Genomic DNA, 23,252 nt, shown 5'->3' with positions numbered 1-23,252 from the left:
TTTATAAACTTTTTTTTTTTAAAGGTGACACAGAGACAACTTTTTTTTTTTTTTTAAAATTTTATTTATTAGACAGAGATCACAACTAGGTAGAGAGGCAGGCAGAGAGAGAGGAGGAAGCAGGCTCCCCACGGAGCAGAGAGCCCGACACGGGGCTCGATCCTAGAACCCTGAGATCATGACCCGAGCCGAAGGCAGAGGCTTTAACCCACTGAGCCACCCAGGCGCCTCTGAATTTATAAACTTTTATAATAGTTTATTTTAGGAAAAATCCAGCTCTGAGAAACAGGTTCCTGAACTAACAGAACAAGCCATTAACTGCTGTGCTGTGATGTTAAACATAATGAACCCAGAGATTTCACATGAAAGCTTCATAGGCTTCTAGTTTACCAGGATCACAAACTATGTCAATGCCTTCTCTTTTGCTATAAATCTTAGTCCATCTACCTTTATACATATAGATATTAACCTTCCAAATGCCTCTGTTCCCCGCTGGGCCCAAGGTTCCATCTCCTTCAATGAATTATTTACACAATTTAAAGTTTTTTTTTTTATTTTGAACCAATTTTGGACTTACAGAAAAGTTGGAAAAATAATTCAGATAAAGGAATTTTCATATCTCCTTCAGCCAGCTTCCTCTAATGTTATCTTTTTTTTAATTAAAGGGTTTTATTTATTTATTTTTTATTTAAAGATTTTGATTTATTTGACAGGGAGAGACAGAGAGGGAACACAAGCAATGGGAGTGGGAGAGGGAGAAACAGGCCTCCCGCCGAGCAGGGAGCCTGATGCAAGGCTCGATCCCAGGATCCCGGGATCATGACCCAAGCCGAAGGCAGATGCTTAACAACTGAGCCACCTAGGCGCCCCAAGACTTTTATTTATTAATCTAAGAGAGAGAGGACGAACAGGGAGAGCAGCAGGCAGAGGGAGCAGCAGGCAGAGAAGAAGCAGACTCCCTACAGAAGGGAGCCCCATGCGGAGCTCAATCTCAGGACCCTAGGACCATGGCCTGAGCTGAAGGCAAATGCTTAACCTAGACTTAGCCACCCAAGTATCCCTAATGTTATAAGTGCAATGATGAGAACCAGGAAGTTAATATTTGTATAGTACTGCCAATAATTTAAGACCTTTTCAAATTTCACAGGTTTGTCCACCGGTGTTCTTTTCTATTCCAGGATCCTGTCTAGGTTCTCACATTGCATTTTAGGTGTTCTTCTTCCTTAGTTTCCTGGATTCTGTAAAAATTTCTGTCTCTCTTTGTCTTTTATAACCTTAATGTTTTTGGAGAGTATTGATCAGTTGTTTTGTCAATTGTCCCTGAATTTGGATTTTTCTGGCGTTTTTTCATGAGTGGACTGAGATCATATGGTTTAGATAAGAATACTATAAATAATGTTGTGTCTTCAGTGAATTATTACCATGGGATACATGATGTTAGTATATATTATTGCTGGTGATGTTGACCTTGATCACTTGGTTAAGGTGGTTTCTGCCAGGTTGCTCCATGGTAAAGTTACTATCTTTTCCTTTATAGATAATAATCTTGGTGGGGATATTTTGATACTATCATTTGCATAAATGTCATATTCTCTACACATGAAATTAGTAATGTTTACTTAGAGACGTCATGAACTTTATTAGGAAATAAATCCCCTTTAGGAGACCTATCCCCTTCTAAGCTTCCTGCACCTTATATCTGGTTTCATCAAAGGATCCCCAGGCTCTGCAGCAACAAATCCTTTCTAGTCTTCATTGATCTCAGCCATATTCATGTCACATTCATAATGAGGTCTCCAATGTTAGTTACCTGTAGATCTCTGAACCTTGTTTACCTCACTATCTCTTAGGGTGACAGGCTTTTCCTGGCTCACTGTTCCTCTAAACCTCATCTCTCTTTATGGATAAGCCAGTTTCATTTCAGCAAATATTTGAATGACTATTTTGGGTTTTTTAGGAACAGAGGCAGAGAGAAGCTGACTTTGTTGGTGAAGGATGCAGTAGGGGATAATTAGAGTGATTTTGGCTATAGCCTGGTTTATTACTTTGGTCTGAGAAAAATGGTAGCAAATTTTGAGGCACTGGATATACTCTTGTGAAATAATTGTTCTTTGTATTTCATTAATACAGAGAAATAAAATGTTTTTCTAAATTTAATTAGCTTCTGGAGCATTACATCTAATGCTGGCAGTCTTGAGCTATGATCTTTAAAATTTAGCCCTGTCATTTTTATTCTGTCAGCTGTGGGTCCTCAGTGGAATTATTACAGCGGGCTCAAGAATGCAAAATCCAGGGACACCTGGGTGGCTCAGTCGGTTAGGCTGCTGCCTTCAGCTCAGGTCATGATCCTAGGGTCCTGGGATTGAGTCCCGCCTCAGGCTCCTTGCTCAGCAGGGAGCCTGCTTCTCCGCCTCTGCCTGCCACTCTGCCTGCTTGTGTGCTCTCTCTCTGATAAATAAATAAATAAATAAAATCTTAAAAAAAAAAGAATGCAAAATCCAAATGTGCATCAACAGTATAATTTAGCTATTTAGTGCTATTGAACTTTATACAATGAAAACATATACTACATGTTACTTTAATTAATAAAATATAAATTTATTAATATTGCTGAATTTAAAGTAGCTTTTTGAATTACATATTTTTTCAATAATATATACCTTAGAAACCTAGTTTCTGTAATATAACTCAGATTCTAGGGGCCTGGAAGCTTATATAATTGAGGGGTTCCTGTTTAAGGAAAACATTTTATAAAAGTGAAAATTAGGGGGCGCCTGGGTGGCTCAGTGGGTTAAGCCACTGCCTTCGGCTCGGGTCATGATCTCAGGATCCTGGGATCGAGTCCCGCATCGGGCTCTCTGCTCAGCAGGGAGCCTGCTTCCCTCTCTCTCTCTCTCTCTGCCTGCCTCTCTATCTATTTGTGATCTCTCTCTGTCAGATAAATAAGTAAAATCTTTAAAAAAAAAAAAGTGAAAATTAGATATTGGACCTTGAGGTCCTGTGTAAGAGAGGGAACCTGAAGCTTAATCTTCATTAGTTTCTTTGTAAATCTGCCTCTAATTGTGGGGGTCTGCAAAAAGGTTAGGACCCAGTTTTCTATCATCTCACACATGGAAAAGTTTTTAGCCTGCTCATAGGAAGCTAGTGTGTTCAGATTGGGAACAATGTGGGACATACAACTTAGTATCTCTACTACACAAGAAATAATAGGTAATAAGGTAACATGCTTCTTTCTCAATTTTGGCTTCTAGTTTCCTAGAAGTTTACCTGATACTAGAGACAACAAAGTAAAGCAGGATGTTTTGATGTAGTAAGTTCCAGGAGCTGTGTAGTAATGATGACTAAATAAGTATAAAGAAAATTAAAGGTTAAATAAATACAAGTATTTATGTTCAGATTTTCTATTTCTTCATGATTCAGTCTTGGTGGGTTGTATATTTCTAGGAATTTATCCATGTCTTCTAGGTTATCCAGTTTTTTGGCATATATATATATTTTTTAAGATTTTATTTATTTATTTTACAGAGATCACAAGTACACAGAGAGGCAGGCAGAGAGAGGGGGGAAAGCAGGCTTCCTGCTGAGCAGAGAGCCCGATGTAGGGCTTGATTCCCAGGACCCTGAGATCCTGACCTGAGCCGAAGGCAGAGACTTAACCCACTGAGCCACCCAGGTGCCCCTGTTGGCATATATTTTTTAACAGTAGTACAGTAGTTTCTTTTCTTTCTTTCTTTTAAGATTTTATTTTTTATTTGACAGAGAGGGACACAGCGAGAGAGGGAGCACAAGCTGGGGGAGTGGGAGAGCAGAGAGCCCGATTCTGGGCTCAATCCCAGGACCCTGGGATCATGACCTGAGCCCAAGCCAGATGCTTAATGACCAAGCCACCCCGGCGCCCCTCTTGTCTTTTTTTTAATTTAAAAAAACCTTGATTTTTTTCTTCCAAATTTTAATTTAAATTCCAGTTAGTTAACAGAGTGTTATACTGGTTTCAGGTGTAGAATTTAGTGATTTATCACTTACATAAACTGTATTCATCACAGCAGGTGCACTCCTTAATGCCCATCACCTGTTTGATGTATCCAACACCTCCCCCACCTCCCCTCTAGTAACCCTCAGTTACTATAATTTGTTCTCTATAGTTACGAGTCTTAACAATAGTTTGTTTGCTTGGTTTTTTCTTTCTTTTTTTTCAAGATTTTATTTCTAAGTTATTTCTACACCCAACGTGGGGCTCAAACTTATAATCTTTTTTTTAAGATTTTATTTATTTATTTGAAAGAGAGAGAGTGAGAGAGTACACGGTTGGGGTAGAGGGGCAGAGAGGGGAAGAGAGGGAAGGAGAAGCAGGCTTCGCGTTGAACAGGGAGCCTGATGTGGGACTCAATCATAAGACCCTGAGATCATTACCTGAGCTGAAGGCAGGCACTTAATGACTGAACCACCCCGGCACCCTCAAACTTACAGTCTTGAGATTAGGAGTCACATGCTTCACTGACCGAGCCAGCCAGGTGCCCCTTCACAGCAGTTTCTTATGATTCTTAGTATTTCTGTGTTACTGTAACATTTCTTTCATTTCTGATTTTGTTAGTCTTCTTTCTTAGTCTAGCTAAATAGTTGTCAATTTTTTTTCTTTTCAAAAATCCAACTCTATCTTTTCTATTCTCTTTCTTTTTTTTTTTTTTAAAGATTTTATTTATTTATTTGACAGCGAGAAAGAGAGAGAGATCACAAGCAGACAGAGAGGCAGGCAGAGAGAAATAGAGAGGGAAGCAGGCTCCCTGCCGAGCAGAGAGCCCAATGTGGGACTCGATCCCAGGACCCTGAGATCATGACCTGAGCTGAAGGCAGCGGCTTAACCCACTGAGCCACCCAGGCGCCCTTCTATTCTCTTTCTAGTATCTGTTAATTAACTTGTTTATGAGAGTTCTTTCACAATATATACATATATCAAATCATCATGTTGTACACTTCATTATATACTATATTATAATTTTATTTGTCAATTATACCTTAATGAAGCTGGAAAAATTTATGAACAAGTTTTTTGGCTCCTTAGAGTCTATTCAGTAATAGTAAAATATAGATCACTATAACTTTTTCAGAGTTGAGAGCAACACAATAGTAGAATTCTTATATGCTCTTTTTCTTCTATCTTTGATTGATTACTCCATAGTTGTAGCAATTGGCTGGAAACTAGTAAATGTGGGTAAAGATGATACGTTTTCTGTACAGTTTGTGAATAAATAGCTGCCAACTTAGAGACAGCAGGCTACTTGGCAGCTATTGATTCACAAACTGTACAGAAAACGTATCATCTTTACCCCATTTACCCAGGCACCCAAGATTCTATATTGAAACTGTATGTGGAGGGGCGCCTGGGTGGCTCAGTGGATTAAGCCGCTGCCTTCGGCTCAGGTCAGGATCTCAGGGTCCTGGGATTGAGCCCCGCATCGGGCTCTCTGCTCCACGGGGAGCCTGCTTCCTCCTCTCTCTCTCTGCCTGCCTCTCTGCCTACTTGTGATCTCTCTCTCTGTGAAATAATAAATAAATAAAATCTTTAAAAAAAAAAAAAAAAAAAAAGAAACTGTATGTGGAAAACTGCTACCAAACAAATAATGAATGCTCACCAAGTTTCTTTCTTTTCTTAAAACTAAATATCAGTGGGTGCCTGGGTGGCTCAGTTGGTTAAGCATCTGCCTTCAGGTCAACTCATGATCTCAGAGTCCTGGGATTGAGCCCAGCGTTGCTGGGGTCCCTGCTCAACCAGGAGTCTGTTTCTCCCTCTGCCCCTCCTCCTGCTTGTGCTTGTGCTCTCTGGTGTGTGCTCTGTGCTCTCTCAAATAAATAAAATCTTTTAAAAAAATTTTTAAATAATAAAAGAAATACAGAATCTTGCTTAATTTTTATGTCTATTAGATGATGATTAAAAGCCACCACCACCTGATAATGGCAATGATGCTGTATGTACAAATGTATTGAAATTTAAATTAAAACAGCTCCATAGCCTATTGCCTAGAACTCCTCTCTCACTTTGCCCCTCACAGCAGCAACCAAAGGACTCACAGCATTCTGCAAAGAACAGTCCTTTGTACATTTGTCTACTTCTCCCTCTTCCACTGAGCCAGATATGGGCTCGATCCCAGGACTGTGAGAATATGACCTCCACTGAAACCAAAGAGTTGGAGGCTTAACTGACTGAGCCACCTAGGCATTGCTTAAATAAATCAAAAGAAAAAGAAGAAGAAGAAGAAAAAAAAAAGAATTACTTTCCTAGAATCTCACCAGCCCATAGCTGTGTAATATCTCTTAAAATGTTTATAGTGATGGTGAGGAAAAGCCTGAAGTTTTAACTGAGTCATATTATTATTATTATTTTTTTTAACTGAGTCATATTATTATATGTGCTGCCGAAACGAGCACTTAACTGAATCATATTAATATAAAAATACCTTCCTTGAGAAGATGAAACAGTTAATTTGGAAAGTTAAGAAATATATAGCTCATACTTTATATATATCTGTAGAGTCACAATTTATAAATAGAAAGATGGATTATATGACAAATGGAAAAAACTTTGATAAACTTTTGTGATACTATGGGTGCCTGGGTGGCTCAGTCGGTTAAACGTCTGCCTTTGGTTCAGGTGATAATCCCAGGGTCCTGGTATTGAGTCCTGCATTGGGCTCCCTGATTTGCAGGGAGCCTGCTTCTCCCTCTGCCTCAGATTTTCTCGTTCTCTCTGTCTCTCATGGTAAATAAGTAAAATCTTCAAAAAAATTATTTGTGATAATATGTCTGGCAATAACAGATATATGGATATAACACAATTGACTTCTGACCTCTATCCAGTCCCTATTCTTAAATGGGGTGGGATAAAACTCCGTACCCTTTAGGGATGGAGGGTAACATAGGTAGGGGGGAGGATCATAGAAACATTGGTATAAGGGAAACACTGATCTTAAATAATGGAAAACTTTGGGGCACCTTGGTGGCTAGGTTGGTTAAGCCTCTGACTCCGGATTTGGTCTCAGGTCATGATCTCAGGGTCTGAGATTGAACCCTGCCTTAGGGCTTCATGCTCAGTGGAGTGTCTGCTGGAGATTTTCTCCCTACTCCCTCTGTCCCTCCCCCCACTGTGTATGTGCATGCACACACATGCTCTCTCTAAAGTAAATAAATCTTTAAAAAATTATTGAAAATATATAGGAGTTAAGAAATGGGTGCTATATCTTCAGGCTGGGGGTAGTCAAGTAATTTTTTTTTAAGAAATTTTATTTATTTATTTGAGGGAGAGAGAGTGAGAACAGGGGGAGGGCAGAGGGAGAGGGAGAAGCAGGGAGCCAAATGCAGGGCTTGATCCCAGGACCCTGGAATCATGACCTGAGCCAAAGGCAGAAGCTTAACCCACTGAGCTACCCAGGCACCCCCATCATTTCATTTTATAAGTTCTCTCTTTTTCTTATTAATGCTTCCAGTGACTCCAGGATCATGTACCATCAAGGCAGCCAGTGTTAAGTGCTGCAGAAAAATTACTAAGAATGAGGACTATGGAAAAGCCAGTAGGTTTTACAATTAGGAGATTTCTTTAAATGGAGATATTCCATGAAGTAAAATTTTGGTGGTGGTGGAGTAAGGATCAGTACCATGTCCTGAAGAGATTGATGGTGAGCATAAAGAGGTAGCAGCTGTAAGTTATTAATTGTAGAGACATTTGGCAGTGAAAGGTCCAAAAAAATTTGGGACACTAGGCATAGGAGTTAATAAATTCAAGGTGGTCTTTGTTGTTGCTGTTTTTGTTTTTCAAGAATATAGGGTATCTCTGTGTGAATGTCTTTAAAGAGAAAAGAACTCATAAAGAGGAGATGTTAGAAAGTAATGGTAATAACAGTCATTTATACAGTAATTACTATATGCTAGACATCGAATTAGCACTTTGCATAAATTAAATTTAATTCTTATAATAACAAACAAGATATTATAGATGTAGTTGGGGATTATTGACATATGGAATTGAGGTAGTTGCTTGTTGATTTATCAGGGCAATACAGTTTCTTTTTTTTTTTAAAGATTTTATTTATTATTTATTTGAGAGAGAGACAGAGATAGAGTGAGCGGGAACAGGGAAGAGAGGGAGAAGCAGGCTCCCCCTGAGCAGGGAGCCTGATGTCCTGGGAACCCACCCCAGGACATGGGGATCATGATCTGAGCCGAAAGGCAGACGCTTATAGTTTCTTGAGTAAATTATAAGTAAACCGCAAATTACAAGTAAACCAGCAATATATATACAAGTTATAATTGAGTAAATTATAAGTAAACTGCTATCTAGAATAATAGAAAGTAGAAACATGAGCCACTTTCCTGGTTAATTGTTTGGATATCTCAGTGTAGTGCAGTTTGACTTCTTAATGTTTGTATTACTTTTGGCGTTAATCACTTGTAATGGGGCTACTGTTCCTTCATTAGAAACTCAGATACTCATCATGGTTTTTCCATTTGAATCATTTATCAATTGGACATGGTCATTCTTTGTAGACCTTCTAAAATGTTACACTGTTTCTTGTAGTAGGCTCAACTGTTTGCCTTTTTACAAATAGAAAGTTAAACTTCGTATTTTAAAAATAATTGTAAAGAAAATTAAATAAAATTCAAACGTTTCTCCAAGCACATAGATAAATTGTTCTGATATATCCCTTGTCTTATGTGAGGTCTAGTGCTCTTTTTATATGATTAGAGGACTTATTCCTGGTGGCTTACAACTTTCTAGTATCCTGAGGTCCCCAAACCAGAATTTACTTATACTTCTAGGCATTGCGGTTTGCTCATTCAGTGGAACTCGTTATTCATCCTCTGTTTTGCAAACTTGCTAGCACTTTGGCATGCTTATTAGTAAATCTTAACCAGTGTGTTAAATCGGTATTGTGCCATTGTTTTACAGAGCCCCCCCCAAAACAAAGTCCAGGACATTTAAGTAGTTAGGATTATACAAAGTAGTAAAAATGTGGAAATTGAACCCATGTCTTCTACTTCCAGGTCTAGTCTTGGTCCCATTTGTATAATATCATAATTCAACATCACTTGTTCTTAGAACAACTAGACATTATACTGTATTTTAAACTGTTTCATAGAAATAGTATTAAAGCTTTATTCCATTTTATTTTACCCTCATATCTATACTGTTTTGAATTTATCTTTCTCTTTTTCTCCTTTTTCTTTTTTTCATATTTTAATTTGGGATGGCTAATATCTTCTGGCTACCAGCTTAATGATTTTAGTCATTTTTGCATTAAATCATGAATACTACGTACATTACAAAGTAATTTCTACATAATTTTAAATTCTTTTTTTTTTTTTTTTTGCAGATATCAGTTCTCTTTCAACTTAAAAAAATGGTTTAAAACTTACAGTGAAGTTACAAGTTACAAGAAATGGTACAAAGAATTCCCATATCCCTTTCAGCCACATTTACCTTTTGTCAACATTATTGCTATATTTGCTCTACCATTCTCCCTTTCTCTCCATATTTACAAGTATTCACATACCGACACCCATATATATATATTTTATTTTCTTCTGAACCATTTCAGAGTAAGTTGTAGACATGCTCTTTTACCTCTAAATACTTGAATATTGCCTAAGAAGTTCTTTTTAAAAATAGGTTTTTAGATTGATGTGGGTAAAACTTTTAATTGATTTTGTCATATATCTTACTAGATGGCACAGTAGAGGGATTATGTTGTTTGGTGTTGGACCTATAACTTAAGTGAAATGTTTTGTCATCAGTATTTCTTGGGATCATTTGTTACTCGCTCTCTTGGCCCTATTTCTGGCTCTTACCTCTAGTTTCTGACACACCTAGAGCCGGTGTGAGAGCTTTTTGCCTTACCCTACATAATGCTGCCATTCAGAGCCTGAGAATCTTTTTTTCTGTGACTGCTTTTTTTTTTTTTTTCTCTTTGCTCCCTGAACTCAGGGGTGTGTATCATAGGGCAGCCTGAGTTTCAGTAAACTCCTAATGTGGGTGCTGGAAACCCTACCTGTCTGCCAAGTCCTTTTGGCTGTGAGCAAAGTAGAGACTTGGTACTTGTCATTCCTTTGCAGCAGTTGAGCTAAAGGAATGCTGCCTGGCTTGTTGAAGTTGCTTAGTAGCTCTGAATGGGGTGTGTATGAGGGTGTGTATAGAGAGTTGAGGGTCTTTTAATCTGTGTGGGAGATATGGGATCCTTCCAGGTGCCATGCTAATCATCAGGGAGTATTTATTGAGTTCCTCCTTATGGCTAGCACTATGATAAGAGCTTTTGAAAGTCTAATAAAATACATAATTAAAGTCATAGATTTATAATAGTTAAAAAAATTCTAGTTCTGCCACTTACTAGTTGATTTGGGCAAGTTAAGTCTCACTGCTGTTCTGTAAAATGGAACTGTTAACACCTCATAATAGAGCTATTGTAAAGAGTAAATAAAGAATGTTAAGTATAGTGTTTACTACTTGTCTGACACTAGTTAGTATTTCATTTCATACAGTCATTCGGGATATATGACCGATACCATATAAAACAAATAGAGAGTAATAAAAACAAATAGAGAATAATATGACACTACAGTTTGTAGTCAAATACTTTAATTGTGACATGTATATTATAAATAGTCTGGGAATTTAGAGAAGGGAAAGAACAGTCTTGTGCAACCATTTCATGTTCCTGTGCCTCAGTTTTTCCACTGGATATACTGGGTAGTGCTAGGTGATCTCTTAGAGAATGATTAAGATGCTTTTTAGGTGGTTCATTTGATGATAGGAACTAAGGAAGGGAGAAGCTTGGGGAACTGTTGGAAACCAAATTTAATACTTAACATTCTTAATTTTTTCCTTATATGGACATGGCAGCCTTATAGGAAAGCTTAAAGCCGGAGATAGAAGTATTTCCTTCCAGGAAAGGTGTCTGCTTTGGTATTTCTCCCCTGTTGCTTCACTGGCATTTTTAATTAGTTGAAAATGAATGTTGGTCAACAAATGGCCACTGATTATGAGTGCCTCAGATTTAATCTGAGAATTAAATTATTTGTAACCCAAATTATCTCTCTGATCCTCTGGCAAAAATAAAACACACAAACAGGGCAGGAGATTTAGTTCTCTAGGACTTGGTGTTAAGGACATATGGCTTACTTGCCTTGAGTGTTTCTCTGAGATGGGACATCTTTCCTCAGAACAGAGTCCAAACTGATAACTTGGCCTTCCCCCCTTTAAACAGTCTTTCATAGCCATGAACATGTAAATGTAAAACACCTTTAAAAATTTCTTTATTCATAATATCTAACAGAAACTGTTCCAATTCTTCACTGGTATATATTTACTTGGTAATATTTTTGTTACTCTGATTTTGGAAAGTTGGTATTTGGTTTTTGTTTTTGTCCCAATCAACTTTCTTCTAGAAAATTTCAGAGAAGTTTCCTATGAAAGTAAATCTGCTCATATCTTTTTTTTTTCTTTCCTCTTTGGCTTGACTGCTTCTCCTTTTTGTTGTTGTTAAGGTTTTTTGGGGTTTTTGTTGTTGTTGTTGGGGTTTTTCTTGGGGGGGGTGGTCATTGTTTGCCAAGGTTTCAAGTTTATAGTGAGAGAGGTGAGGCAACATTGATCTTGGCAGAATAGCACAAAGCCAGTAGAGTCATTAAGTGACGCAAGCTTTTAGTTTTTTTTTTTTTTTTTCTTTTTGTTAAAGCTGTCTGGCAGAGCTGGCTATTCTAGTCACAGAGGAAACGAAGAGAAGAGACTTCTGAAATTCTGGGTGGAATGTTAGAAGACTTTAGGGGTGTAGTAAAAAAGAATAGCAGCAATTAAGAAAAAAAAAAAACCGCGAATAATTCCAACATATTTTTTACCTTTGTGGATTTTATGTCAGTTGTTTAGAACTTGAGTTTTTGCGTTAGATGATGATGGGACAAGGAATACAGAAGGTGAGGAGGGTTGCACTGAATTCTTGCTTATTTCTCTGCTTCTCCTTCCAGTTGGAAAAAGTCTTCAGTCTACAAGAAGCATCATCAACAAGTCTAAGAAATACATCCTACCGTGATCCTGGATTCTGCTGGAGTTGAGGACTACAGCCACTTCACCACTATTTTATGGAGGCAATTCAAGAAAAATAGGAGGACACAATACCTAAGGATTTCTTTGTTTATGTTAGTACTGTGCCATGTTAAATTTTGGGCATGTGGATCTAAGAAGATACCTGAGTTCCTTGAGCTACACAGATGATGTTTGGAAGGTTGTAAACTCAAAATATTTCAACATAAATTCATTGAATTCTGGATTCTCTTTTACAAGTCAGGACTTAAACAGACAGAAACGATACAAAGCCTTTTCTGAGTTTTCAAGCTAAATGTGAACAATAATGTCTTGGAAAAGAAATTATTTTTCAGGGGGCCGTGGTAGTGTCCAAGGGATGTTTGCACCTCGAAGCTCAACCTCCATAGCCCCCAGCAAAGGCCTCAGCAATGAGCCAGGACAAAACAGCTGCTTCCTCAACAGTGCCCTGCAGGTAAGGGCAATTTCTTTCTTTCTGGTGAACTGTGACTCTTGGTTGCTGATGCTATATTTCCAATAACTCTTTTTTTTTTAAGGTTTTATTTATTTATTTGATAGAGAGAGCGAGCACAAGTAGGCAGAGAGGTAGGTGGGGGGGGGGGAGGCTCCCTGCGGAGCAGAGAGTCTGATGTCGGGCTCGATCCCCCAATAAATTTTTTAAATATAATCCTTGATGGTCTCTGTTTAAGGTTAGCAGGCTGAGATAATTTTTAAGCCTATCTGTGTGATCTTAGACAAGGTACTTATCTCTTTGAGATAATTACCTTTTTTGTAGGAAAAAGGGATTAATAATGATAACAGAAATAATAACTGACTACTGCTTACCTGCCTGAAGGGGAAAGTACATGGACTTAATACTTGTACATGGATCTTAATACTTGTTTATTGGTGCGCCTGGGTGTCTCAGTGGTTAAGCGTCTGCCTTTGGCTCAGGTCGTGATCCCAGGGTCCTGGGATCGAGCCCCACATTGGGCTCCCTGCTCTGTGAGCCTGCTTCTCCCTCTTCCTCTGCCTGATGCTCCCCCTGCTGTGCTCTCTCTCTGTCAAATAAATAATAAAATCTTAAAATAAAAATACTTGTTTGTTGAATTTCTTTTTGCTTCCTTTTTTACCTTTTGAGACCAAACTGTATTGCCCTACTTGCTTTTCTCTAGTAAAGAAAGCAAAGTTCTTTCCACTAGTCAACGGCTTCTAGGTATATTACTCTTGTCTTCATTAGAAGGTTCTTAGCATTCAGGTTCTTAACATATACACTGAATGGAGTCCAGTCTTTGTCCATTTCTTCTTCTTCCTCTGAGCTCTCTTGTAGTCGTTCATGATTGGTGTCTGGTCAGATATGCTTGAACAAATGTAGTGGAAAGTAATTTCCCTAAGGTGTGATTGTCTATTCTAGATTTTCCCTTTTGGTATTGGTTGCCACACTAGTGATAACAGAATCCCAAAGCTTCTTGTCTGCCTGCCTTCTTTGCCTTGTCATGCCCATAGAATGTTAAGTTCATCCCCTTTGGCCTAACTTTCAAGCAATTACTTTCCCCTCTTTTCTGCTCCTCAGAATAAGAGTAAGTGAAATTTGCCACCCAAGATAATTATGCTTGGGTAAAATATTAGTGTTATTGTTCAGATGTAACGAGAAAAGAAGTTGCTATGAGAAGAAAAGACAAGGCAATATATTTGGTATAAAAAGCAGTGGACCCTCTCTCTAAAATTAATCTTTTTTTTTTTTTAAGATTTTATCTATTTGACAGACAGAAATCACAAGTAGGCAGAGAGGCAGGCAGAGAGTGGGGGGGAAGCAGGCTGCCTGCCGAGCAGAGAGGCTGATGTAGGGCTCGATCCTAGGACCCTGGGATCATGACCTGAGCTAAAGGCAGAGACTTTAACCCACCCAGGAGCCCCTAAAAATAAATAAATAAATCTTAAAAAAAAAAAAAAAATGGAGGGAGGCGGCCCTGATGGCTCAGTTGGTTGAGCAACTGATTCTTGGTTTTAGCTCAGGTTGTGGTCTCAGGGTTGTGAGATCCGGCACTGAGTCGGGCTCTGTGCTTAGTGTGGAGTCTGCTTGGGACTTTCTCTACTTCTCCCCTGTCCCTCTCTCCTGTTCTCTCTCATTGCCTCTCTTTAGAATAAATAAATAAATCTTTTTTTTTAAAAAAGCACTGGGAGGGTGCCTGGGTGGCTCAGTGTTGGTTAAAGACTCTGCCTTCAGCTTGGGTCATGATCCCAGCGTCCTGGGATCAGCCTACCTCGGGCTCTCTTCCCCCTCTCTCTGCCTGCCTCCCTGCTTACTTGTGATCTCTCTCTCTGTCAAATAAATAAATATAAAAATCTTTTAAAAAATAAAAAAATAAAAATAAATAAAGTACTAGACTTATGAATTAGTTTTAGTGTATCTGTAGGCTTGTGACCTTGTTCAGATAATAGTATTTCAGTTTCCTCATTTGTAATATAAGACTCTTGCCAAGCTTATTTATGTAATAAAGTTTCATACTTGGGGTGCCTGGCTGGCTCAGCCAGTGGAGTATCTGATTCTTGGTCTCACGGTTGTGAGTTCAGGACCTACACTGAGTTAACAGATTACTTTTAAAAAGTTTTATACTCTCGGTTTTCAAATTTTTATTGGAAAACACTAAAAAATCCTATGCTGTTAAGCCTAGAGAAAGAATTTAACTATATTTCCTCATTACTACCACAAATTTGAGGCAGTTGGGTGGGGTTTGTTAGTTTTTTTTTTTTTTTAAAGATTTTATTTATTTATTTGACAGACGGAGATCACAAGTAGGCAGAGAGGCAGGCAGAGAGAGAGGAAGGGAAGCAGGCTCGCTGCTGAGCAGAGAGCCTGATGCGGGACTCGATCCCAGGACCCTGAGATCATGACCTGAGCCGAGAGCCTGATGCGGGACTCGATCCCAGGACCCTGAGATCATGACCTGAGCCGAAGGCAGTGGCCTAACCCACTGAGCCACCCAGGCCCCCAGTTTTTTTTTTTTTTTTTTTTTTTTTCCACAGATGCTGCATGTGAGTTTTTTGAGTGACATTTCATAAATTAAAAAATAATATTTTTGGATTTTAGAAGCAGGCAAAAAGGGCACCTGCGTGGCTCAGTGGGTTAAAGCCTCTGCCTTCCGCTCAGGTCATGATCCTAGGGTCCTGGGATTGAGCCCCGCATTGGGTTCTCTGCTCGGCAGGGAGCCTGCTTCCTCCTCTCTCTCTTTGCCTGCCTCTCTGCCTACTTGTGATCTCTGTCTGTCAAATAAATAAATAAAATCTTAAAAAAAAAAAAAAGGAGCAGGCAAAAAAAAAAAAAAAGTGTTGATATAGGTGTGTGTTTATCTCCTTCCTGGCCACAGTCCTGTTTTTATAATTCTGTTTTTTCCTGTATGCTCTGTTTGTATTGAAACAACAATATTTATGACTTTCTGTTCTAATTTCCAGTACCATATGGAGCACATAATACACACAAACACACATTTATAAATCCATACTTAAAGATTGAGTCATTGATGGTTTTGGAGTGCCTATTGTAATTGTGTTACAAGTTGAAAATAATTGTTTCTATAAACTAATATTCTATCTTTTTTAAAAAGATTTTATTTATATTTATTTGAGAGAGAGAGAGAGAGCACATGTGGGGGGAGCAGCAGACAGAGGGAGAAACAGGCTTCCACCCAGCAGGGAGCCCGATGTGGGACTTGATCCCAGGACTCTGGGATCATGACCTGAGCTGAAGGCAGACACTTAACTGACTGTGCCACCCAGGCATCCCGTGTTCTGACTTTTGTTATGAATGCTATGTTGGCCACAGATGTATTGAAACCATTTTGTTTATTATAAAAAGATGTTACTTATTTGGGAGTACAATGTATTTCAAAGAACTTCTGGAATATATACTTTGAAGACACATAAGTAAGAAGAAGCTCCAGAAGTACAGTGCCTTTTCAGATATGATGCCATTTAAATGTTTTCTAAGCAAGCGGAGCTTCCTGAGGCATTATGCTATATATTATACCATTTCTTTTTTAGCTAAAGTCCATAGTGTATTCACATTTCCTTAATTTTTGCCTAGTATCTTTTCCTGTTCCAGGATCCCATTCAGGATACCACAGTTACGTTTACTTGTCATGTCTCCTTAGGCTTTTCTTGGCTCTGTCAGTTTCTCAAAATTTCCTTGTTTTTGATGATCTTAACAATTTTGAGGAGTAATACTATTCATGTATTTTGTGGGATGTCCCACTATTGGAATTTGTTTGATATGTTTCTCATCATTAGACTCTTCTGGGTCTTGAGAGGAAGACCACAAAAATAAAGTATCCTTTTCATCACATCATATCTAGGTTACATACTATGAACATGATATATCACTGTTGCTATCACCATTTTTTTATTCTGTTGACATAAAGAAGGTCATACATCTCTCAGAAAGGTCCAAAATTGAGAAAGCTAGCAAAGACAAAATTCTACACTACAATTCAAGCTCTAAGTAAGTTTTCAATACCATATGATTTCCACTTACATATGGAATCTAAAAAGCAAAACAAATGATAACCAAAAAGCAGAATCAGATCTATAAATATGGAGGAAAACTGATGGTTGTAAGAGGGAAGGGAGATGGGGGGGTGGGCAAAATGGTGAAGGGGGTGGGAGATATAAGGCTTCCAGTTATGGAATGAATAAGTCATGGGGAGGGGCATTTGGCTGGCTTAGTTGGTAGAGCATGTGACTCTTGATCTCAGGGTTGCGAGTTCAAGCCTCAGGTTGGGTGTGGAGATTACTTAAAAGAGTAATAAAACCTTAAAAAAAATCATGGTAATAAAAGGGAACAGCATAGGGAATATAGTCAGTGGTATTTTAATAGTGATGAATGTGACAGATGGCAGCTACACTTGTGTTTGTAAGCACAACATAACAAATAGACATGTGGAATCCCTATGTTATAAATCTGAAACTAATGTAAGTGTATCAACTATATGTAAAAAAAAAAAGTTTGTTCCAAAAAAATTTTTTTTTCTTGTGTGGATCATTTAAATATACCCTATTCTGCAGCTTTTAACCCATAAATTAACACTTCAGGATCACATTTAATGTATGTTATACCTTATTTTCTCTGTGTAAACTTCCTTCATTTTCAAATTAATGTATTTTTTTAGAATATAGTTATCTGTCCCTCATGTTAGCTACCTTACCCTTTTGTGACATTTGTTTTAATATACTAGAATGAACTTTTCTCTTGGGAATGAAGATATATTCCGTAGTCATTACCTATGTTTTTTTAAATTCTTGACTCTAAGATCAGATGGAGGCTTTTTGTAGAGTAATGAAGTATTTCCTTCCTTTTTTGCCAGGTTTTATGGCACTTGGACATCTTCCGACGTAGCTTTAGGCAGCTTACAACTCACAAGTGCATGGGCGATTCCTGCATCTTTTGTGCTCTCAAGGTAAGTTCTTCAAATCTGTTTCTTCTCACCACCATTAGGCTGCCAAATGATCAATTTTGAGGTAGTTTGGTTAATCAGAGTGATTCTAAAGAATTTCTTATTAGTGCAAAGATGAATATGATTAGTTTTTCTTGCTTCGAGAAATTGTTACTTGGTTTAGGTTGTCTGTTTTTTTGAAACTTTTTTGTCCATACAGCTCTATTTAATATGATAGGATTTTATTAAAATGTACTTAGATTTTAAGTATTATCTGAAGAGCTAATTCTAAATTTTTATTTCGAAAGGATAAACAACCAGGTATTTTTAGTAGAATTAACTATTGTCTGTTAAAGCTAAATTTAGCAACAAACTCTTCCTATTGAAAAAAACCAGTACTAACATTTTTCTGTTCCGTAATGTTTCCCCCCATTAGCACATTTAATAGATTCATTATACCCATTCTCGACCCCATTGTCTGACTCCCAAGTTTTTCATTTCTGAATAAAATGAAACCCAAGGATTCGGAGTGTGCTGCAATAGAGGAAGAACTAGGTTGTATAAAAGGCCCCATTCTCAATTACTTTATCTGTTGTCCAACATTGAGCTTCTCTGTGTTTTTTTTTTTTTTTTGTTTGTATGTACAATGGATTATTTATGGCTGGATGAGTCTGCATGAGTTCTGATAAGCATACAGTGTCATTTTTCAGACTCAAGAAGTCATTCTTGGTTTGTGACAGGGATGCTTGAGTGTGGTCTTTATATATTTAATTTAGTTGTTTTTACATCTTGGAGTAAGAACTATAACAAAAATCCAGGAGAATTTCCCAGTTATTTCAGGTGTTCACAACAACTGATTTGAAACAGTTTTTTGAGCAGCATCACTTTGGAGTTTTAAATCCATATTGGGCAGATATCTTTAGAAAGAGATGACTGAGTCTTCTGAACATTTTATCGCTTGGGTCACAAATATCTTTTTTCTTTCCCCCTTGGAAGCACTGGAATTTTTAGCAAAGTATATGTTATTGATTAATTGGGAGTTTGAATGTGAATTTTAATGAAACCAAATCTTTTACAAATTGTAACATTTCTGACTATACCCATTCAGACATAAGTCCATCCACAGGAGTATTTGGCTTGATTTTCTGAAGGGCACATTAACATTAAGTATCTAATTTTGGGTCAGCAAGAAATATAGTGGTCCACTGGCCAGCAAATCCAAGGAAAGTCTAGTTCGTGGCATTAAAAACCTAAGTAAGGTACTTGCTAGAGAAATTTGAATCCTGGAGAAATCCCTGGTAGAGGAATCTCTTGAAAGTAGAAGCTCTCATCTGTACCAGGAAGTAATGATAAAACTTATAAGACCCCGTGATGTAACTTTGATTAGTCAGGACTGTGTCATCCTCTTCATTGACCAAGGTGGGATTCTGATGAACTGGCTGTACCAGTCTTGTTATGTTTTAATTTCCAGAAGTACAAATTGTTATTGTGATATAAATTAGTATCATTATAGAAGCCAAATAGATGAAGAAAACCAACAGTGGGACTTCATGGGATACCTTCTGAGTACCCAAGTAAGAAAGGAAGATATTTTTCAACTTATGAGGCTGAGGATGTACTTTGGGACTCTTTCAGAGAAGCAGTTGCTTATGGCAGATAGGTAAATGGGCTTGGGGAATCAAAGGCTCTGTTTTAGATCTTCATAATTCTGAGGAGTTCTAGTATTTTCCTCATCACATCATTGTCTGAGCTATCAGTGAGGTTTATTTTCCTTCACTGCTTCTTTTGTTATATTGGGAGTATATTAAAATTTTTTTTTTAATATTTTATTTATTTGGCAGAGAGAAATCACAACTAGGCAGAGAGGCAGGCAGAGAGAGAGGAGGAAGCAGGCTCCCTGTGGAGCAGAGAGCCCGATGCGGGGCTCGATCCCAGGACCCTGGGATCATGACCTGAGCCGAAGGCAGAGGCTTTAACCCACTGAGCCACCCAGGTGCCCTGGAGTATATTAAAATTTTGATGTTTTCCCGTAAAGTGCTTTTCAGTCCCTCAGTGCTATATAAGTGTTAAATAATTAAGCTCTAAATAATTAAGTTTGCATTCTTTTAATTATTGTATACCTCATTTGAAAATTATAAATAAACTTATATTGCAAATGGATTAATTTGACTGTGTGGATGAACTGAATGTGGTTCTAAGAGTTGAGAAATTTAAATTGTTAGAATAGCCATATTCCTTCATCCAGGAGGATTTCATTTCTGAGAGAAGAGAAGGAATGTTGAGTGTTTGGAAGAGTAAATCTGGGATGGACCATCAGCACCTGGAATGTCTCTTTTTTGTTCCCTACTTTAATTTTTTTTTTTTTTTTTTTTTTTTTTTAAGAAAGAGAGATGGGGGCAGGGCAGAGGGAAAGGTAAATCTTAAGCAGTCTCCATGCCCAGCAGGAGACAACCCGAGATCATGACCTGAGCCAAAATCAAGGGATGGATGCTTAACTGAGCCACCCATGTGCCCTTAAAAATATTTTTATGGAATATGAAATAATATGATTCATCATTGAACTAGATTCTAGTTAGTATAGTAAGACAAAAGGATAAATATTAGAAAGAAAGCAGCAAAGGTATTATTTACAGATGATATGATTGGCTATTAAAAAAAAATCTCAAAGTATCTGCTGATATAGCAGTAGAATCAATAAGAGGACTTAGCAGGTTGTTGCCTGTAAGATTAAGGTATAACATTCAATTGTATTTCTGTGTACTAGCAACTAACAGAAAATGCAACTTAAAAAGAGTTTTTATAATAATAACCAAGAATATAAAGTACATCTGAATAACTCTAACAAAAAGATATGACATTTATATAAAATCTCCACAGAGATCCAGTATAATGAATAATCACAAAATGAGTATCTTGTAATAACTCTTTGGGTGAAAATAGAATACTCTCAGTACCATAGACATTCACCCTGCCTTCCTTCTCAGTCATAGCTCCGTCTTTCTGCCAGGTGTGGCCACTTTTCTGATGTTTGTGGTAATCATTTCCTTGTTTTATCTGAATAGTTTTCCTACCTATGTATCCATTCTTAAACAATCTAATTTAAAAATTATCTGTTTTTAAAAAATTACTTCACTGTAAAAAAAAAATACTTCACTGTAAATGGAATAATTTTTAAAAGATTTATTTATTTTAGAGAGATAGAGGGAGTGCAGCAGCACAGAGGGGAGGAATAAATGGGAGGGACAGAGGTAAAGAGACTCTTAAATAGACTCTGAACTGAGCATGGATCCATCTCAGGACTCTGAGATCATGACCTGAGCTGAAACCAAGAGTCAGTCACTTAACTGACTGTGCCACTTAGGTGCCCTGTAAATGGAATAATTTTATATAAATTTGTGTATGTGTGTGTGTGTGTCTTCTTCAGTGCAGCAATATGTTTATAAGATCATCATATTTTTATGTGCAGGTTGACTTTGTTCATCTTCATTATTATATGGTATTTCATTGTATAGAGAAACCAGTTTGTTTATTCCATTGCTGGTAGACATTTGGATTATTTCGAGTTTTTAATTTTTTATGAACAATATTGCCAAGAACATTCTTGTATATATCTACATATGTATACACATTTTTTGCATATATGCCCAGGAATAGAATTACTGCATCATAGGATATGTAGATCTTCAAAATTTTTTTTTTTTTAAAATAATGCTAACTGTCTTCCAGTATTTCCATAAGTCAGTATATTCTGACTGGCAGGTTTGTCCTGGAAGTTGAGAAAATTGGTTCTGAAATTCTTTTTTTTTTTTAAGATTTTATTTATTTATTTGACAGAAAGAGACACAGCAAAAGAGGGAACACAAGCAAGAGGGAGAGTGGGAGAGGGAGAAGCAGGCTCCCTGCTGAGCAGAGAGCTGATGCAGGGCTCTATCCCAGGACCCTGGGATCATGACCTGAACCAAAGGCAGACGCTTAACCGACTGAGCCACCCAGGTGTCCCTAATTTTTCCATTTCTTAAATTGGGTGGTGGACGCATGGGCATTTCTTTATTATTATTTGACTAAATATATATATCATGCTTGTTTATAATTTAAATGATGATTTTTATTTTTATTTTTAAAAAGATTTTATTTATTTATTTGACAAAGAGAGACATACTGAGAGAGGGAACACAGGCAGGGGGAGTGGGAGAGGGAGAAGCAGGCCTCCCGCTGAGCAGGGAGCCGGAGGTGGGGCTCGATCCGAACCTGAGCCGAAGGCAGATACTTTTTGACTGAGCCACCCAGGTGCCCCAAATGATGATTTTTATTATTTCTACTACAGGGGTGCCTCTCAGGCTCAGTCAGTAGAGCGTGCAACTTTTGATCTCAGGGTTCAAGCCCTATGTAGAGTGTAGAAATCACTTAAAATCTTGACAACAACAACAAACGTACTATAGTCATTTTAGAAAGCACACTAAAGCGTAAAGAGGAAGGCTGGAAATTGCCTGAATTGCATCACAGAGACTGTCATTTCCCTTTATGCCTCTCTTCTGGTCAATGATATTTCTAGTAATAAGTCTTTCCATCCACTTACAATAAAAAGAATGCTTTTTTTCCAGACTCCTGAGTTGCCTCTCTCTCTAGTGTCATCCTATTTCATTTGTTCTAACCTCAGAACATGCTGGAGTGCTGTTTTGAAGTTACTCCCTTCTAGTATAACCTTGAAGGGTCTCCCTGTTAACTCTTAAATCACTTAAAAATGTATGATTATAGGCATTTAAAAAACTAGTTTCTTTTCCCTTTCTTTCCTTCCTCAGGCACTCTCCATTTATGATAGCAGATGGTACACTCTCTATACCTGCCTCTTAGACATTGCAGATGGTAGTCACTTTGCCTGGATCCCTTGGTGCCAAATCAGTAATAACAATAAAAAAACAACACATCCCTTTTATTTTTTTATTTTATTTTTTTTTATTTTATTTGACAGAGAGAGAGGTCACAAGTAGGCAGAGAGGCAGGCAGAGAGAGAGGGAGAAAGAGGCTCCCCACTGCGCAGAGAGCCCGATGCGGGGCTCGATCCCAGGACCCTGAGATCATGACCTGAGCCGAAGGCAGAGGCCTAAACCACTGAGCCACCCAGGCGCCCCAACACATCCCTTTTAAATCCAGCCACATCTAGTCCTTTCAGAACTCCAATTCAGAAACTTATCTTCTTCCCCCCGACTCCAGAAATATATCTTCTTTTTTTTTGTTAAAGATTTTATTTGAGTGAGAGAGAGCACAAGAGGGGAGAAGGTCAGAGGGAGAAGCAGACTCCCTGCAGAGCTGGCAGCCGGATGGGGGACTCCATCCCAGGATTCTGGGATCACGACCTGAGCAGAAGGCAATGGCTTAACTAACTTAGCCACCTAGGCGCCCCAGAAATGTATCTTTTTAATGAAGCTTAAAAAATATTACCTCTATCTAGACCCATGACTGTGTTACTTAATAGTATTTAGCATGGCTGGATGAGTTTTTGGGAAGGTGGTTCAGCATTTCCTCCCTGTTGGTATTCCTTACAGTGCTTGCACCATAATGTAAACACTTAACTTTTCTGGGTTCATATATTTTTTTTAAGTATTTCTTAATTTTAGTTATAAAGTTTTGGGTATTTGCCTTTTTCTTCTCTTTTTTTGTCTTTTATGCGCTCTCTCACTCTTGTTTTACTTGAGATTGTCACTGTGACTTTTAGTTTTAAACTTTTTTTTTAAAGTAGGTCTACTTAATCTGGGAGTTTATGCCTC

At 37.9% G+C, this 23,252-nt stretch overlaps 1 protein-coding gene across 18 annotated transcripts in view; it reads left to right on the top strand.

Moving 5' to 3' along the window:
- The window catches only part of USP54 (ubiquitin specific peptidase 54), a 101,050-nt gene that overhangs the window by 30,024 nt on the left and 47,774 nt on the right, over positions 1-23,252 (top strand). For 8 of the 18 annotated variants that reach the window (XR_006821256.1, XM_046027333.1, XM_046027332.1 and 5 more), the window contains exons 1-2: positions 11,769-12,533; positions 17,419-17,511. Coding sequence is in view for 15 of the 18 variants with exons in the window: in XM_046027333.1 (XP_045883289.1) it covers positions 12,387-12,533; positions 17,419-17,511 (240 nt within the window). In the remaining 3 variants the exon portion in view is untranslated. Of the gene's footprint in view, positions 1-3,654; positions 3,674-9,365; positions 9,432-9,569; positions 9,589-11,768; positions 12,534-17,418; positions 17,512-23,252 lie in introns of those variants that run through there. The other 10 variants (XM_046027327.1, XM_046027330.1, XM_046027326.1 and 7 more) reach the window with 6 other exon arrangements.

Source organism: Meles meles, chromosome 13 (assembly GCF_922984935.1).
Source record: "Meles meles chromosome 13, mMelMel3.1 paternal haplotype, whole genome shotgun sequence".
NCBI lineage: Eukaryota > Metazoa > Chordata > Mammalia > Carnivora > Mustelidae > Meles > Meles meles.
The sequence above is the reverse complement of the archived record's forward strand: the minus strand, read 5'-3'. Positions and strand labels throughout refer to the sequence as shown.